The sequence below is a fragment of the Condylostylus longicornis genome, unplaced genomic scaffold (assembly GCF_029603195.1).
Source record: "Condylostylus longicornis isolate FDR11 unplaced genomic scaffold, ASM2960319v2 ptg000143l, whole genome shotgun sequence".
In the NCBI taxonomy this organism is placed as follows: Eukaryota; Metazoa; Arthropoda; class Insecta; order Diptera; family Dolichopodidae; genus Condylostylus; species Condylostylus longicornis.
Genome location: NW_026578111.1, coordinates 604,123 through 624,856, shown reverse-complemented (window position 1 = coordinate 624,856; position 20,734 = coordinate 604,123). Strand labels below are relative to the sequence as shown.

General features: G+C 30.2%; 1 protein-coding gene across 3 annotated transcripts in view; it reads left to right on the top strand.

Moving 5' to 3' along the window:
• Window positions 1-20,734, top strand: part of LOC129615663 (diacylglycerol kinase theta) — a 133,609-nt gene that overhangs the window by 49,265 nt on the left and 63,610 nt on the right. For 2 of the 3 annotated variants that reach the window (XM_055530984.1, XM_055530985.1), the window contains exon 9: window positions 8,989-9,149. In XM_055530984.1, the coding sequence (XP_055386959.1) occupies window positions 8,989-9,144 (156 nt within the window). In that variant the 3' untranslated portion in view covers window positions 9,145-9,149. Of the gene's footprint in view, window positions 1-8,988; window positions 9,150-9,553; window positions 11,428-20,734 lie in introns of those variants that run through there. The other variant, XM_055530983.1, reaches the window with a different exon arrangement.

Here is a 20,734-nt window from a genome sequence, read left to right as displayed (position 1 = left end):
CATATCATATATGTGTTCTTTCTTTTTGACAATTAATGTCAATATTGTGAATGACATATAAGGAAGATAATGTCTTTATATATAACAAGTCCCAATGCTGAGAGAGAAACTTGAAAGTAGAACCTTATTTTATATGGGTTTTTTTAAATCGAAGTGGCTATTTTTTGAGAGGAAATATTCAAATAAATTCAAACTTATTACAAAGCAAGTAAAATTTCGAAAATATATTTGAAAAATCAAAAAAATATATTAATATTTTCATTCATAATTATTTTAAAATTTAAAAAAAAGCGGAAAAACAACAAGCACAACCTTCGCTTTCAACGTTTTATATGTTACTGAAAGGATTTCATTATTTTTAAGTGAACAGATTTTTTTCTTATAGGGTAAGTTACCTCAAGGTATGGGAAGTAATTGTGGTGTGAAGCTGCAAATATAATTAATGAAAAATAATTACTAAATATTGATATGAATACATAGTAAAGAAAAAACTTGAAGAGGGAATTAGAAAATAATATCTAAAATACAATAATGTTTCAAGAATTTTGAAATAATTATAAATGAAAATATTAATATATTTTCTTGATTTTTCAAATATATTTTCGAAATTTTTATAATAAGTGTAAATTTATTTTAATATTTCTTCTCAAAAAATAGCCACTTCGATTTAAAAAAACCCATATAAAATTAGGTCGTGCTTTCAAGTTTCTCTCTTAGCACTGGGACTTGTTAGATATAAAGACATTATCTTTTATCATTTTTTCTTTCCTCCTACCTTTCTTTCTTCTTCGTGCAATAGAATTTATACAATAGAAATGAGTATTGGGACTTGTTAGATGTAAAGACATGAAGGAAGAGTAATGCCGTCAAATCTCAGTTATAGTCGCATAAGTTTAAATTTACACGATTGAAAATGAAATTTAAACAACATTGTATTAATTTATCACCTCAAATTTCGACTTCTTTGGCAAGAACCAGACAATGCATTTTTTTGTTTTCGTTTTTTTATGTATGAATAAACGTTTCATAAAAATAAATAATTTATCTTTTTGTTATAAAAAATATTGAGTTTTATAAGCACTTTATAGTAGCAATAATGTTTTTGTCTCTCCTAAAAAATTTAAAAATTTACGTTAGTAACCTGATTTTTGCCCTCACGTCTTCAAATGTTGTTTGCATCTATGCTGCTTATATTTATATTCATGAACCATATGCTAATTTTAAATACTCAATAAGAGTATTAGAAGTTAAAAAATTTTGTCATATAAGAAGTAATACAATTCAGACATTATTAAACATTTTTATTAAATATGTTTATTTTGAATTAAGTTTACTTATAAGGTTGGAAATAAATTGAAATATTTCACAATTTATATTAAAAAATATTGCTCGAAACCCAAACTAATTTGCTTATTTGTGAATACTCAATTTGAAAAATAGTAAGCATAACCCCTTTTTTTTTTGAAGGACGGCTCTATCTGCCTTTTTCGTCCGACAGTGGGGGAGCAAGACTTCTACCCTAAAAAATCACCTAAATTCTGAACGGATAAAACCAACTATTACCTCCGCGCTAACTTGGTTTTTTCGTGCAGGAATTAAATACCTTATAGCACAACTCCTAATTTCATCCACAACCAAAAGAATTCCTAAGTCCCTGTGGATATCACTGTTACGTAAGCATAACATAATTTTATAATTATTTCAATACATTTCATAAACGTACAGCACTTTTATTTAATTCTATCACAAAAAACATGGAATTTCTTCAGATTACTTAATTCAGGGCCTCATTGCACTAACCACTTAATACTTACTACTTTTCAACAGATCAAAAAATTTGCAAAATTTTCGTTGCACCAAACGTGAAAATGATAATTACTCAATAAGCTTATCAAAACTAAAAAAAAACTCACTATTCAGATTAGCCTTGAATCAAAAAAAAATCTGATGTGGTCAGCAGATAACTGACCGCAACGTATATTGTATAGATTAAAAAAATCATTCCAGAAGATTATGAAAATGCCTTTTAAACACTTCTTTACAATTTTAAGGGCACTAATAAGCTTTTAGTTAACGTACCAAGAAAAGTGTGAATTTGGCTCTTAGTAGAGTTTCATTTTGTGCCGTCCGAATTATACAAAAAGTTCGTTAGTAACTTCTGGTAACAATTAGAACTCAAATTTTAAGAAATTCCAAAATTTTGTTCCGTAGATATGGTAAAATCAGCCCCCAGATCAGTTTCCGAGCCCTGATCTTTTCATTAAAATTTATAGATTTTAACACCTGAAATGTAAATATTAAATATCATTCAAATTTAATAATAATAATAAATCGATGGATTATTTCTCTTTATATACGCAAAAATATATATTTCTTGCAAAAGCTAGGAAAAACCCTCAGTGTACGATTAAATGAAGGTTATATATGAAATTTCACGTAAATCTGTTGAATATTTTTTTCAAAATAATCCAAAATGTAAAACAGGCCCGTTAAAAGGTTCAATTCCGGGGCCTGATATATCCCAAAAGTTAATCAGATAGACAGACAGACAGACCGACAGGTTGCTAAATATAGTTTATTTACACTTCCCTATTATGGAGAAGTTCGTTCTAACCGAAAATTCGATTTGCAAAATTTATTGCTATCACATAACCTACCTTATTGTATACATAATGTCGGTAAATAGTAAAAAATTAAAACAAAGAAGAAATGCTTTATAAATATTTAAATAAATAAAGTTGGGTCAAACCAATGGTTTGTATTGTAGCACTTTTCCCTTCAACAAGTGAAAATTCTGCTTTTAAATACAGTCTATGTATACCTATCAAACTATTAAAATTATTTTCATTCATATACAAAACTATTTCTAGAATTGCATATATTTAGGATGACGCATATATGCAGTGTTTGAAATAAAGCAAAAATTAATATAAAATGGGGTTAACATAATGCTCGATTTTAAGGGTTAATTGTGTGAGTTAAGAAAAATAATTATATTTTTTAATTTCATGGAATTTACCGTTAGCTTTTTGCGTTTATAAAAATTTGGAAAAGCTTGCGGTTTCGGAAATATAAGGAGTCAAAAATTCAAATTTTACGAATTTCAAGAGGTGATAACTTGAGAGCGGGTGGAGATGGAAAAAAATTTTTTTCTAACGAAATGAACTATTTGTTAATGTCTAAAAGCTCCTAAAATTTCAAGCTTCTACAGGCTGGGGTCTAGAAGAAAAACGACATCAAAAATTTGGAAAAAAAGGACTTTAGATAACGGTAAATTTGAACGGCCATTTTGTTTTTCTAACGTTTAGCTATAGTATATCGCGCTAGGGGAAGCAAGCCACTGCCTTTCTGCGTTTGCAAAATTTCAAAAATGCTTATGGTTTCATTGCAACAAATATTTAAAAAAGGCCATTTTTAGGGTTTTGTTCTACGGAAATAAATTTCTAGTAAAGATTTTGTACATATAAAATTTCAGCTTTCTATCTTCAAGGGTGTAGAAGTTTTGTAAACCAAAAAGTTTCCTCGGACGGATGGACTGACGGACAGAGTGAAACTAATAAGCACTTTTCTTCAAAAATTAGTGCTAAAAAGAGTATATTAAGAACTTATTTTTTAAAAAGGTCATGAGTGTTGCGTTATTTTTTGTAGCCTTACTTCTGAAATAGGTGCGCATTAGTGCCCTGAGAGGTGATCTAATGGCAATTGCGCATTTTGCTTGAGCTGTTTGCTTACCAAGTGTAGGAAATTCGTTATTGCGCCGCAAGCAAAAGAAGAAGCGTATTCAAGAAATCTGCGGGCGTCATTAAGGCCCCAGTAATTGCTTAATATTGTAGTATAGTAACATCTACTAATTTTATAAAATTTTTTTTGAAACTAAAACAAATATTTTTTAGAAGCAAATAATTATTTCACTTAAAACATAAACTTCCTATGAATCTTTCAACAATTTTCCTTAATTGTAGTTTATTTGTTTAAAACGAGGAAAATAGATAGTATAAGAAAAACGAAAAATTTCAAATAAATTAAACTTTCTTGATACTCATTATATACTCTGCTGCTTAAAATCTAAAATAGTAAATTGTGTTTTCTGCAAAGAAGAATATTATAGTTTAGTTTATTATTTTTTTAACCAAATTAGAGTCACAAATTCAACAACGTTATAAAGTTCAGTACTAATTTAATATACATTAAAAAAATGATTATTATCATTACATTTACTGTGGTCTTGTATCTTTTGGCACAATGAATTTAAAGAATTTGCTAGATAAATAAAATTACAAAATGTAGTATGTAAAAATTAGATTTCAAATGAAATTTCAATTATGAAAAGTAAAGTTTTTAGTAAAACTTATGCGTTGTATTGCTTCAGTTTCAATAATTTAATGTATTTAAAAACAAGAAAATATAACACCTTTTTGCAGAGTAAAATCAAAAGCCGTTAATATGTTCAATCCATCAATAAGTTACTGTTTACATATATGACTATAATGTTTGACATCAGACTTTGTCTGACGGCGAATAATAGAAATTAATCTATTCTTGTTAGATTTACTACAAGATTTTTTAAAAGTAAAATAAACACAATTAATTTCTTGTGGAAGTTTTGATCCGCCGATTTTCATTTTGGTTATAATTTTCGTTGCAATTTGGTAAAGTTTCTGAAATTTGCTAAGTCTGAGAAAATTTCAGTGGAAACAAACTGTTTAAACTGTATTTTATACTCGGCACTCGGTTACGCGCTGACAACATCAGATTTTTTGTATTGGAGCAACGCAGTATATATCTTTTGTATTTTTCTCTGAGAAAAGTTGAAATTCTTAAAAAATTATTCCTTATTCAACGAGAAGCTGTTAAAAAATGTTCATAAAAAACGCTGTAGAGTAAAAAAGGAAATTAACTATTGACTTCTATTTCATCTATCTAATTTAAAAGTTGTACGAGATATTGTCTTGTAGCGTTCTTGTTATATTTTTAGAATACTGAATGCAAGCATATCAGAAAAAAAATTTTTTATAATGTTGCGATCTGCAATTTTTCTTAGTGAATTAACCACACACATTTGTTAGTTCTTTTTAGCACTTTTCCAAAAAGTTTTTGAAACAGTGCTTATTAGTTATTAGCTTATTAGTCTGTGAACATGTTTACAAAACCTCTACACCCTCAAAAATAGAAAGCTGAAATTTTATATGTACATAGATCTTTACTCGAAACATTTCTGTAAAACAAAATTTTTACCTATCCTCTAGAAGTTATACCCCCCATAAAGCCTAAAAATGCCATTTTTTAACTATTTGTTGTAGTGAAACCATAATCATTTTTCAAAATTTACAAACGCAGAAAAGCAGTGGCTTGCTTCTCCTATCGCGACATTAGATTAGATTAGATTTCCAAGGCAACCGAGTGAGGCAGGAGCAACCCCCGAGCCACCGCAGCCATTCCTGATTTATTTTAGTCTCCCCACGCTCCCATCTATAATATCCCCGTCCCAACTATAAAGCCGGAGATATCCCCAAGGGGGTGGGACAGAAGTTCCTAAAAACTTAGGAACCCATCTCCAAGACAATGTCGGCGCCGAACAGCCAGTTACCCACAAAACCGCCCCCACAAAATCTGCACAGGAAGGATCCAGACTTCCCCAGCCTATGCAGGTGGTACTTCAATGGGCAGTGCCCTGTGAAGAAATTCGCAATAGCGCGAACCCGACTCCTGTTCATTCATAGCAACTCTGCGGTGAATCCGCTGGAACACGCCAAAGAAACACCCCCTTTCTAAATGGCTTTCAGATAGATCTCTATTGCATGTATTGCGGCTTGGAACACCGTGCAATACGGATCAAGGGTCGCATATATACGCGTGTCCGCGCGGACACCGCGAAGTTTCTGTGAGTCCCGTAGGCCAACTTTCGCAACGCCTTGTCCTCCACAGAGAGAAGTCGGCAAATTACTAACCGAGCTTTCTTCAATATATGGTGGTGCAGAGGTAACCCAATCATCACCTTCAACGCAGTGGTAGGAGCCGTCCGCATTGCCCCGGTCACTTCCAGGCAGGCCAATCTCTCCAGCTTTTCCAGCTTGGCCCGCACACCCGCTTGCTGAGCCTTATGGCACCATACAATGGACGCGTAGGTGACGATGGACCTAGCAAGGACCGTATATAGCCACAGTGCTATCCTGGGACTATTCCGCCAGCTCCCACCGGTGAAGCTCCTACACGTCCACAAGGCCGCTGTTGCCCTCCCGATAACTTTATCTATATAGGTATTCCAGGAGGGGCGATCATCCAGGGTTACCCCCAGATACCTCACCTTTCTGGAGTGACTAATACGTTCATCAAACAGAATTGGGCTTGTAAATTTGTTCCTGCTTCTACGTCTGGTGAAGGCAACCAAAGTGCTCTTTCTGGGATTTATATATAACGCAACGCATTTGCACTACCTTTCTACAACACGTAAATTTTGCTGGAGAAGGCCACATCGTCGGCGTAACCCAAGAACAGCTATTAGATCATCCACTACGATGGACCACAGAAGGGGCAAAAGAACCTCTCTGTGGACACCCTTTTGCAGCGGTGATGAAGAGTGTATCGTTAGCTATGGTGGACTTAATAATGCTATCCTGTAGCATCGGATAAACCCATCTGCTTGTCGTCGCATCAATCACTCGTTTGTGCAACGACTCACAAATGACATGATATGGAGTATTGCCAAAAGCTCCCTCTATTACAAGAAAGCAGCCAACTGCCACCTCCCGCACTTCCAGTGAGTTTTCAAGGACCCCCACTAGACCCCTCTCTCTGCAGAGAGAGTGCAGTAGACCTTCCCAACTGGTAGGCGTACTGAGACTCATGCAAAGTATTGCTTCCCAATGCGTCGCCCCATATGAATTTACCAATCACTTTTTCCATTGTTTTCAATAGAAAAGAAGTAAGGCTAATGGCACGGTAAGACCTGGGGTGGTTGCTTGGTCACTTACCTGCCTTTGTAACATACGTCACCCCACGCATGTAGCCCCACGCATGGCACGAAAAATTTCCAACAGTGTTAGTTGGCTATATGTTTTAAATCCCTCTGCAAAAACGCACAATATATCCCGTCATCTTCAAGGAAGACTTCACCTTCACTATCGCAGCTACCTGACCCTTGGAGCAGTAATCTGGAATGCGAAGATATGTTAGCCTTTTACTAAACAAAATACAATTACTAGGCCTGTCCCCAATTGTATTTTCATACAATAGCTCACCTGCTAGGCGCTTAACCTGATCCTTCACTATATAAGGCTCTTGGATAAAGGCATATCGAGGTGATCCTTCGTAGATCTATGAGCTAGAACATCAGTATATGCTCTATCATGCTGTAGATTTATTTGGATGCACCTCACAGCCATATCATTTTCTTCGGCTCTTGTCTATGGGCTTTGGCTCTTTGCACAAAGGCTTTACATGAGCTTCGCTTCTCATTGCCGCCTATCCCGGCATACTGTAGTCAAACTTTTTTCCAAATTTTTGAAGACGTTTTTCTTCTAGACCCGGGTTGTAGGAGCCTGAAATTTAAGTAGCTTTTAGACACAAATAAATAGTTTATTTTGTTAGAAGAAAATTTTTTTCCATCTTCACCCCCCTTCAAGTTCTTTGCAAGCCTCTTGAAGTTTGTGAAATTCGAATTTATGACGCCTTGTCTTTCCAAAACCGCAACCTTTTTCAAATTTCTATTTTTAACGCAAAAATATAACGGTAAATTCCATGACATTAAAAAATTTAATTATTTTTCTTAACCATCAAAATCGAACATTATGTTAACCTCTCTTTAAATTAATTTTTACTTTATTGCAAAGACTGCATAAATTGTTTATTTTTAATATATGTATATGCAATCCTAGAAATAGTTTCGTTTATGAATGAAAATAATTTTAATAATGTGGTAGGTATACATAGACAAAGTTAACAATCGGCAACATTCTATATAAGTCACTAGCCTCAGACTCACTATATATATCTTAACATAAACTGTACATATATAATATAGGTAACTATCAACATTGCCTATGGACCTACGTACATAATAAGCACCTACGTGCTCTAATAATTTTAATGGGATGGTTGTACCGGTTCGAATAACTGCCATACAACTCCAAAAGCAAATTTTGTATATTAGGAAAAATAATTAAATCAGATTCATGAAACTTAGCAGATATATCCAATTAGAGATCAGATATATTCTTAAAGTTCTGCTTGAATTGCTTGACAGGTTCTGGTAGCTGCCATACAACTTAAAAAGCTAACTTTAAATATTCGGAAAAATAATAAAGTTAGATTCATAAAACCTAGCACTCATGTGTCCAATTGTAGGTCACATATAATCCTGAAGTTCCGGTGTAATAGCTTGACATGTTCGGCCAGCTGCCATGCAACTCAAAAAATAAATTTTAATTATTTGGGAAAATAACGAAGCAGTTGTGTGTCCAATTATAGATCGGACATATCAGTGCAATTTCTATAGAGTGGTTTGGCAGGTTCGAGTACTTGGTGTGCAACAATTAAAGCTAGGTGTTTCAAAAACAAATTTTAAACTCAGATTGCCTAGATTCAGGGTATAATTCCTTTGGTTTATACCGACTAAAACGTTTTTACTTGTTTTTAATTAACTTTCGGGCATAATGTTTTAGATTTTAAAATTTGAAAAACGACAACCGTAATATTTATTATAATATTGTATTGTCTATTATAATATTTTATAATTTAACCTTAAGAAATAGTAATACGTATTTTGCAGTACATCTGCATACATAGTTATTCTTTTGAAAAGACCATTCGACCGAACCGCACCGGGTAAAAACTTACAATTGTGCAAAAAAATATTAGTTAAAAAAATAAAATCATTCAAGTCATTGTTTCATATAAAAATTATTAAATAAACTAATTATAGTAATACATAATTATATTCTTGATTTGTAAAAAATATTGTTTCATAAAAATTCAAATCATCTCCTTTAGGCAACAATGCTAAAAAAGAATAAAAAAATGAAAAGGCGAAACACAGAACCAACAATGGTCGCCCCAACTATGTCTTTAGCTATACCAGCAAGTGATCACGATGAAAATAGTTCTGACAACTCAGCAAATAACACAACAAACAATACGGACTTCTGAATATGGTATAATGAGCGCCTTATTTAATAAATTCTTCATTAAAATTATGTATAAAAATTTCACAAATATTTTATTTTTTTTTTCACATTAAGTTCATTCTAGCTTAAACACTCAGTGAAGTATATTGCTACAACTTACAAAAATTGTTTTCTACATGTACATAGTTACGTACATATTCACTCCTTTTTATTGTATTTAAATCATATGCATAAATTTCTCAACTTTTAATTAATTTGAATAAGAATTTAATTAATGCAGTCATTCCATTTATATTTTGTCAAAAAGAGGAATATAAATTTTTTTCAATAATCTACAATCCGTGCTACATTATACTAAACCTTTTATATCCAATATTAATTTAATTAAAAAAAATTTTCGGAGCTAATTTTTGCCTCTTGCGCCGTTTCAGATGATTTAATTGACTGAATTTGCTTCAAATATTGGACAATTAAACGATGTTTTCCAAAAACTTAAACTATAGCTTAAATATATCAAAATAATATGTGTAGCTGCAAAAATAGCGGGAAGTATATAATAAAAGGTCCATATTATCACAATCATATAAATCACATAATAACGTAATAATGTATTAAAATTTTAATTTGTACATGCATATACTTACGTACGTATGCACGTAATAAAAAAATTTCTTTTTTGGCCTGTCTTCCGAGATAAGCTTGTTTAAAGATTAGTTTCTTCTAAAGGCTTTTAAAAAAGAAAATTGAAATTCAAATTAGCCATTCAACAGCCCTTTAAAATTTTTATGATGTAAAAACATAAGTGGTCATCCGGGTGATTGTATGATATTTGTTCAAAACTTTCAATTTCGACTTCTTACGTGTGTAAAATGAAACTTAAAATTGTAAAATAAACAAAAAATATTGAAAAAGAAAAATAAAATTGACAAATGTTGTTCAATATTAGGAATTTTTTTCATAATAAAATTTAAAAATAAAAAACTTCGAAGTAAACGATACAAATTCCGAAAGATAAACGCAAATTTAACATAAAAACTTAAGTCGGGATTATAGAAGGCATTTTGTAATTTAAAACAAAACATAATACGTTTTGTTTTGTTTGTAATGTCAAAATTTATCTCTATAGGTTCACTATGATTAACAAGATCTTCTACATCAGAGTGCTCTAAGCAAATTCGAGAAAATGCAGTATGTTCATTCTCGTAATCAGTATCCTAAATTACTTTAATTTTCACTTTCGTTTTTCATGAAACTATCATAATGTTAGAGTGTCATAATTTTGCACTGTAAGCCATACGTTTATTAAAATTTGATGAAAATTTAAGCAAAACTTTAAACACAGTTATCTTCCATTAATGTTAAAAAAATAAAAAAATGCATAAAGTTCATTTAAAATTACAAAAATGGCTTAAAAAAAAAAGAACTAAGAATATAGGTTAGCAACTATTTACGAAAATTGAATGTCCTAACTACTTACGAAAAAGAAATTTGTACTAATTACAGGAGTGACTAATAATGTGAGAGAAGGTTTTTTTAGGTATATGAAAGGAAAATTCCCTTTTATTCGAAGTAAAATTCTTTTATTTTTGCTAATATATTTCGCGCCTTACACATGCACTACATCAAAGCTAAAGTGAGAGAAGGTGCGAACACAAGGGTTAAAAGTAAAATGAAAAAAAATATAATTTCAAAGAAAAATTTAAAAAAAGTAAAAAAAACAGCTTATGTTAAAACTAAAAGAAAAAATTCAAAAACTAAAAGAAAAAATTGGAGAAATAGTACAATGCTGACAAAAAGGCATAGGTCAATTCAAGCCGTGCTTGTCCGTGCATTCCTCATCCTAAATGTTAACACCTCTTTAATTTTTTTTGTTTTATTTCAAAGATTCCATGCATTACTCATACTAAATGTATAGAATCTTTGAAGTATATATGAATGAAACTAATTTTAATAATGTGATACACAGATTTGTTTTTAAATTACTGTCGCTGTCCTAACAGATGTAAATTAAATTGCGCCTCTCTTTGTCGCAGTGTCGCAGCAATGTGAACAGCGATGTAACAGCACCACTAATAACACTTTAACTATATGCAATCTTTATTTACTTTAGTCAATTAACGCGTACCAATAAAATAATTGTAAAGAAAGAAAAGATCAGATATTTTTTTTTACAAATTTGTGATATATTTTAAAAATACTTTGTTTTTCAATACATTAGCATTATTAATTTATAATTTACGTTTTTTTTTTAAAGAACAGCGTGGTATATTTTTAATGGACTGTAGTAGAGTTCATATTTTCAAAAAATTTATATCTATATATATATATAATTATATATTTACACCCATACCAACGTGTGTTCGAAGGGTATACTAAATTTGCCTTTCCGTTTGTTACGTTAAGAAATAATTATCTGAGTCGATTAAGCTTTGTTAATCCGTTTGCCTAAATAAAACTAATTGAGCTAAACTCAACAAATTTTCACAAATTATTCATTCTAGTAAATGCCAGAAGCCTATTTATATTGGATATGATCGAGGTACTGGTTCGGTTAGACATACAACTTCAAAATTTATTTGGCAATATCTCAGAAATTATAACAGCTATGGTATTGATCCTTGTGGTCCCTGCCATACAACTTCACAAGTTATTTGGTTATATAATAAAAAGGTTCAACCTACAGTACTGCAATATTGTAAAATAAAATATGGTAAAATGGCGGTTATATTAATTAAAAGTACTTGAGATCTCATGAGCACTTGTCATTTGGCCGTATCTGAGAAATTATTGAAGCTATAATATAGAAATTTCGTGAAAACAAGTGTATTATTAAGGCAGTTATGTGTGATAAAAATTGTTGAAATTTCGTCATTCCTTGTGGTAGCTGTAATACAACTTCAAAAATAGTCTGGCCATATCTTAAAAAATATTAAAAACACAGTACTGAAATTTTGCATTAATTAATAGGTAGTGCGACAACTTACAGGCATAGTATGTGCCATAGTCAGCTACGGCATATTTACTTGCTCATGGGGTAACAAATTCGTATGAGTATCGCAAAAGTAGAATTGACCATGTAAACTCTCCTTTTTCTCGTTATATTTAATTTAAAAAAAAATCAATCGATTCCTTATAAAGTTTTTTTTCTATATTTGCAAAAATGTTAAGTTTTAAACAAAGTCGATCAAGTCGAAATTGAGCTACACAATATAGCTACAAACAAACCGATCGAAAGCTCTTCAAAGCAGATCTTTAAATTCTTAAAACTGGTGTGAAATTTAACAATGACATTAAAGTGTACAATGTGATTCTGTAAAGAGTACAATATTATATATCATTGTTTAAGGCATCAAAGGTGGTTAAAGTTTTTGTTTGAAACTAGTTGTAAAAACTCATGGGTTTCCGATATACAGTGATTTTTACTTGGTCTAGATTTTATGCGAATAACTTCCATTCCGAAAAAGGTAAAGGATTTACATAAACAGTTTCTGAAAGGGCAAGTAAAGGGCTTGAAAGCAACATATTACTTAATTTTGTATTTTATGTTCTTTCGGAAAACGATTCATTCAAACATTGGGAAAACACCTATTTTTGCCATTTCGTATTTTTATACCCTGCACCATTGTGAAGGCATATTCAGTTTGGCATGGAATTTATAACCACTTGAAGGAAATGTCTGCGTCATGGACATGTATATATATTCTTGCTCAGCGTAAAATTCTGCGTTGATCTAGCCAAGTCCGTCCGCCCGTCTGATCGCACAATAACTCAAAAACGAACAATGCAATCGACAATAAACTTTCACAAGTTGTTTCTTTTCTGACAAGGACGACTACTATTGTAATTGGACTAATTTGTACAACGGTGTTCGGATAGCAGCCATACCACTCAAAAAGTATTTTTAAATATTTCGAAAACTAATAAAAGAATAAATATGAAATTTCGTATATGTGTGTTCGATTAAATTCTTTATATGCTCCAAAAATTTTAATGGGATGGCTGCACCAGTTTGGTGTCTGCCATATTACTCCCAACGCTTATTTTAGATCTTTGGAAAAATAATGAAGCTTAATTCACGAAACCTGGTAGTCGAGTACTTGGTATACAACAATTAAAGCTAGGTGATTCAAAAACAAATTTTAAACTCAGGTTGCCAATGTGCAGGGTACAATTCGGTTGGTTTATACAGACTAAAACGTTTTTACAATTTTCCCTGTTACAGAATTTTGGCCACTTCCATAAGCTTTAATTTAAGTCCTCAAACGATAAAAAACCTTTTACAGTACAAGAGATATAACACAAAAACAAATTTTATGTCAAGATTTTAAGGGCCTTTGTAAAATGTAAAAAATCAGACAAATGTCACTAATTTTGAGACATTTGTCACTTAATTGTAATAAAACTAATCACAAGTATTATTAATTTTTGACCCAAACAGTTACTTTGAAAAGTAGTTTACATTTTTTAGAACCGTTATTTTGGCAACAAAATTAAATTTTAAGATTTTTATAAATTTGCGCTTGTTTACTTTTTTTGTGATTGAAAAAGTTATCTCAAAATTTTAGTTTTTGTTCTCATATTCTGACTTTAATGATTGTTTTGTTTTAACAAATTATAAATTTGTATGGAATTTTATGTAACTATAATATTATCTATGATTGAGCTGTAAAAATTTCAATATTAAAGCAGTATAAAATATTATTTAAAAAATAACAACTGTAATTAGGCTTATACGTATTAACCGACGATTTGCACTGTCATTATAATGTGCAAAATATTAATTGTCAATTTTTTTTTGCTTCGCATTTGGCAAGTTCTTTTTAGCACTTTTCCAACAAATTTTTGAAAAAAAGTGCTTATTAGTTTCACTCTGTCCGTCCGACCGTCCGTCCGTCCGTCCGTGTGTCTGTTTACAAAACTTGTACACCCTTGAAGATAGAAAGCTGAAATTTGTATGTACATAGATCTCTACTAGAAACTTATTTCCGTAGAACAAAATTTTTACCTATCTCCCTCCCCTCTAGAAGTTATACCCCCCCAAAACCCTAAAAATGGCCTTTTTTAACTATTTGTTGCAATGAAACCATAAGCATTTTTGAAATTTTACAAAAGCAGAAAGACAGTGGCTTGCTTCCTCTAGCACGGAATACTATAGCTAAACTTTAGAAAAACAAAATGGCCGTTCAAATTTACCGTTATCTAAAGTCTTTTTTTCCAAATTTTTGATGTCGTTTTTCTTCTAGACCCCAGCCTGTAGAAGCTTGAAATTTTAGAGGCTTTTAGACATTAATAAATAGTTTATTTTGTTAGAAGAAATTTTTTTTCCATCTCCACCCCCTCTCAAGTTATCGCCCCTTCAAATTTGTAAAATTTGAATTTTTGAACGCAAAAAGTTAACGGTAGTTTCCATGACATTAAAAAATATAATTATTTTTCTTAACTCACACAAATAACCTTTAAAATCGAGCATTATGTTAACCCCACTTTATATTAATTTTTGCTTTATTCCAAAGAGTGCATGTATCATCCTAATCATCCTAAATATATGCAATCCTAGAAATAGTTTTGTGTATGAATGAAAATAATTTTAATAGTGTGATAGGTATCCATACTCGTAGACTGTATTTAAAAGCAGAATTTTCACTTGTTGAAGGGAAAAGTGCTACAATACAAACCATTGGTTTGACCCAACTTTATTTTAAAATTTTGTTTTAAAACAACATCTCATTTCGTTAAAGTGAAATTAAAATATTTTTCGTTTATTTTTTAAAAAATATCATGCTTATTTTTCTTCGCTAATATTCTGAAATATTCCAACTTGCCACTAAACTAGTAAATTGAAATATTTCAGAATATTAGTGAAATTATCGTATGCATTAAAACATTTGTAGCAATGACTCGCTTATGTGAACGCTCTGTTGATTTTAATATTTAAAGCAAAGTATATCTATTAATAAGTAATTCGACTCGCCGTTTACATCACACTAATGCAATCACTCACCAATATTTGTATACAAAAAATTCCCTTAGTTAAAAGAGTTAAGCAGTATAGCTTCTTATTTTCGTTTTTATACACATAAGAATATTTTGGGGAGGGAAAAAGTACGCAATAGATGTCTACCTGTTTTTTTATAATGTATTTTTAAAAGCGGGAGTTATTTATTTTTTCGTATATGAAGTATAAGAAAAAATATTAAGAATTTTAAAAGCGGGAGTTTTGTTTCTTGAACTTATTCCAGTACAAGGTGGCAGAAATTTTGTATCCATATTATAAAAGCGAAGCGGTTTTAAAATAAAATTTGACTATTAAAAAAAAATATATATATGTAATTTACATATTATATGTATATAATTTGAAAAAGACAAATAATATTAACAATAAACTTAAAATTTGTAATAAGCAATTGTCATTACATTTATTGTAATATAAACTATGAATCTTTTATTTTAATTTAAATTTTGTTTTAAAAATTTAAAACAAATATTTCTTAGGAATATACATACATACACGCGTATCGGTAATAGGCATTTTTTTATAAATTGCTTAATTCCTATGCCTCGTTTACATTGCGGCTTGACGTGAAATCGGCTCGAAGTTCAAGCTGCGTTTTTACTATGTTAGCTTAAAAGCCCAAAAACGACGTTTAGCTATAAAATTTCGAATCATTATTAACATTTCAAGTCAAGTAAGCGACTTAAGTGAAGCCGGCTTCAGGTCAAGTAACGTTTATATAGACAATAATAAGCTTGAAGCAGGCATATAAACGGAGTACATACATATTACTACATCATATTGTGTATCTACCTTGCTATCCAATACCAAAGGCGCATTTTATGTTATTCAGACATCCAATCTAGTGTAAAATTTTTTGGGTATGAAAAATTTTACGATTTTCCTATTTACTAATATAATAGCTATTTGCGAGTAAATATACCACACCTGACTATGGGACAGACTGTGACTTTAAGTTGCCGTATTGCCATATTAATTTACGCAAAATTTCAGTACTGTGTTTTCAATATTTTTTAAGATATGACCAAATTACTATTGAAGTTGTATGGTGGCTACCACATGGAGTGAAGAAATCGCAACGATTTTTATCACACATAACAGCCCTAATAACACACTTGTTTTCACGAAATATCTATTTAGCTCCAATAATTTCTCAGATAATGCCAAATAACTGTTGGAGTTGTATCTCATCTATCACAAGTGCAAATGAGATCTCAGCAATTTTTAATGGATATAGCCGACATTGTACCTTATTTTATTTTGCAAAATTTCAGTACTGCAGATTGTACAGTTTTTAAAATAAGTGGTATGGTAGCTACCAAAAGCAGCCAAACAATTTCAACCGCTTTTAACAAACACTTTGGCCCTAATAATAGATTCGCTTCTGGAAAATTTCAATACTATAGCTTTTATAACTTTTGAGATATAGTCAAATAAATTTTGAAGTTGTATGGCAGCTATTCGAACCAGTACCTCGCTCACATCCAATTTGAATAGGGTTCTGGCGTTTACTTAATAAATCATTTGTGAAAATTTCGTGGAATTAGCTCAATTAGTTTTTGAGTTATCGTTATTTGGAGGGACTGACGAGCGGACTGAAATTTTGTACGGGTATCACAGAGTTGACACGGTCAACTCTATTTTTTCTCGCTTTATTTTAAATTCAATTTTTAATTATTAAAAATTATTGCATACATCCATAAGTACCTATAAAAATTAATAAAATTATATTAATAAAACAAAAAATCAATTCAATGAAAAGTAAATAATTAAAATAAATTCATTGTCTAATAAATTTAATTCAAGTTACACTATATTAACTGAGATATTTGCATTTGTTTTTTACTTGGAACCAATTGAATAGAACCATAGAGGCCACATACAGCCTCGAGGCTGCAGATTCCCCACCTCTGCCTTATGCATTTATTCAAGAATTTATTATTTTCGCTTTAATGGTTTTATTTTCATTTTCCTTTGAAGAAAGTTATGTCAATTTTTTCTTCTTTGAATATGCATAATTATAAAAATACTTATATGTTTTTTCTACTCTTCTTTTTCTACTTTGAAAAGAAGCAAAAAAAGAATAATATTCAAAATTAAGATTTTTGATGCAATATCTGCACAAAATTTTGTTTTCAATCCATTCTTCTATTAGACCACATTTGTAAAAATTAAAATTAATTTAGTTGCTAATATCTAAGGGCAAAAAACTACAAATTTTAGATTAGTTGTAAACGTTATTTAGGTATTCACAACAAAACAAATCTATGCAGGTTTAGAAAAGTTTTATTAAAATTTTTAATAACATTTAATAACATTTTTTAAATTGATCTTTCGTTTAAAAAATTAAAGCTTGGAGTTCTTTTAATAAAGTTTTCTTAAGATTCTTAAAAAACTTTACATAGAGAAATCCTAAATATAAATTTTTTAATGTTCTTGAATGTAAATTTTTAAGAAAAGTTAAAATCAGAATATTAATATTAAGAAACGAACAGCAAACAACACTTGTTAAAAATTTATAAACAGCATTGTTGACTGTTTCTATGTATAAATTTTTACCCATCGCATTGTGTATACAATAAGGTAGGTTATGTGAGGACAACAAATTTTGCATATCGAGTATTCGGTATGAACACACTTCCCCAACTTTTGGGATATATCAGGCCTTGGAAATTAGACTTTCTAGCGGGCCTATTTTACATTTTTTATCATTTTGAAAAAAATATTCATCAAATTTACATGAAATTTCATATATAAGCATCATTAGACCGAATGCCAAACCTCCTAACTTTTGCAAGAAATCCTAACTTTTGGTTTTTACTAAACAAGGTTAAAACAATGAATCTTTAATTTTTTTGGAAATTTCTCGGAAACTGATCTGAGGACCGATTTTACATTTTTTTGATATCTACAAAACGAATTAACGGAATTTATTGAAATTTAATATTTGATCTCTAGTTCTTACAAAAATTACTGACAAACATTTCGTATAATTCGGACGGCACAAAATGAAACTCTACTAAGAGCCAAATTCGCATTTTTCTAGCTATGTTAACTAAAAGCTTAAGCTTAAAATTGCAAAAAAGATGCATTTTCTTACTCTTATGAAATATTTTACTAAATTAGACAATATATATTGCGGTTGTTTATGTGCTGACCACATCAGATTTTTTTATTTCCTTTGTTCATATTTTATTTCATCTTTTTTTCCATTCCTTCTATCAAAATAAATCGTATAACAACAATTGGTTAAATGTCATACATGCTTGATTTAAGATCATTAGATGTCGCTAACAGAAATTGGAAACACATATACCATTTCTTTTCTGGCAAAAAATTTTGCATTAGATTGTATGTTTGGATAATATATGGGTCTTTGGTACAACATTAATGAAATTACTTTCATTCATACACGACTAGATTTCAAATATTGCATACATTTAGGATGAACACTGTATGCAATCTTTGAAATAAAACAAAAAAAATGCTTGAGCTAAGAAAAATAATTATATTTTTAAAGGCATTTACCATTAGCATTCTGCATTTATTTAAATTTGAAATTGAAATTTTATAAATTTTTATGGGCGATTCCTTGAGAGGGGCTGTACGTACACAAAAATTTTTTTCTAACGAAATAAATTTTTTATTAGTGTTTGGCTGCAAAAATTTCAAACTCCTACAACCTGAGATCTAGAAGAAAACCGATATCAAAAATTTGGGAAAAACGGATAACGGTTTCGCTGCATTACGTTGTTAAAAACTGGCATTTTTAGGGTTGTGAGGGATTATAACTTTTGTAGTGGAGGAGATAGGTAAAATTTTTCTGATACGGACATATAATTTTCTGGTAAAAATCTATGCATGTGTGAAATTACAGTTGTCTATCTTCAAGGGTGTAGAAGTTTGCAGATAGACACACGGACACACGGACATACTTTTGATTTTCAGTAAAAATCTTTGAGACGGTATGAGTTTATGCAATAACGACCATATATGTACGTACAATATAGCATTGCACATGGAAAAACAAAGACATGTGAGACAATTTGACAATTATAGTACAACTTTCAATCTTATTCAATCGTATGACCACTACTTACATGGTCAACTCTAAATGTCATCGATTTTCTGTATTCTTTTTATAGATTTCTGATATTATCTAACTTATTTTTGTATTTGCAGACCAGCGTGGCATTCACGCTCCATAAGGGAGGTAATTACGAAGTTATGTAACATGTAACTAATCAGTAACGATCAATATTAAAATATATTTCGGCTCTTTTAAATGAAGAATGACTGTTGTGATTGATTCCTATGAAACATTTTCGCAACTAACTAAATTAATATCATTTAGAAAAGTTTGATGAAATAAAAAACTTATCGAATAAAGGCGAAATAAAAAATAAAAATCAAAAGCAGAGTAAACAAAAAGGAAACAAAATTTATATGTCGCTTTTCCAAGTCTCATGAAAGAATAAATCATTTTTTACCTGTGCCAAAAACTCTAATTTAATGTCGATTAGAACGTTATGAATAATTATAAAATTACAACGGAGTTTCTGCACGTAACCGTGAGCATTGTTTTGTGCATTATAACTAATATTTTGTAAAAATAATCTAAACGTAACAGAAAGAACTCTGTTTTTTATATTCGTTCATGTTCCAGCATTCGAGACAATGTGAGTAAAATAAAAATTTTACATTCTCCGGAATCAACCTTCTTCCGTATTCGAATTATTCAATTCCATTTTCGAAATTAAATGTCAAAATATAATTATAATATTATAAATTTGGAAAGTTTTATAGGGTTGTGAATTCTAAATTTGATTAATAATAAAACAAAATAGATAAATGGATCCTGTTTTTTATTATTTAATAAAGAAAATAGACGAAATAGACGACAATAATAAAAAAATTAGAAAAAAATGTTCACGTGAAAAGGAAAATTTTTAAATCATCCTGATTCTACGTAAGTTAAATATTTTAATAAAGTAAAATTTAAATAAAGTCATTAAACTTCAGTTTTTGGATATCATTCGACATAAAAAAAATGTATAACGTACCGGGTACAATTAATGACACTCTTAGGCGGTATTTTTCAATAAAACTTTTCTATACTGAATTATGAAAAGTTGAGCATCGGTAAAATATAAATTGAATATTACTCTTTAATAATCATATACCAAAATTTATCAAACGTAAAACAATAATACTGAAAAATAAGTTTGTTTGCAGGAATTTTAAAAAGCAAAATTCTTGACATCCTGGCACAACTATTGACATGGACTAATGGTACAAATATTGACAACCAAATATACTTATTAACATGGTATAAATATTGAAAAATTTATTGACATGGCTACAAATATAGCTATTGACATGGCATAATTATGGAAATATTTTTATGAGAAAATAAAGAAAAGTTAATCATATTTGAAAGCCACTGCTAACGTTTTAAGCTATTTTATAGAACTGGGACAACTAGAAGGAATGCAATATTAGTATTATCTGTATGCATTTAATAAAATCTTTTTACATTATGTAAGACTTAATCCCAGATTTCCCAAATATCAATCTACAAAAAAAAAAATGCATTTTG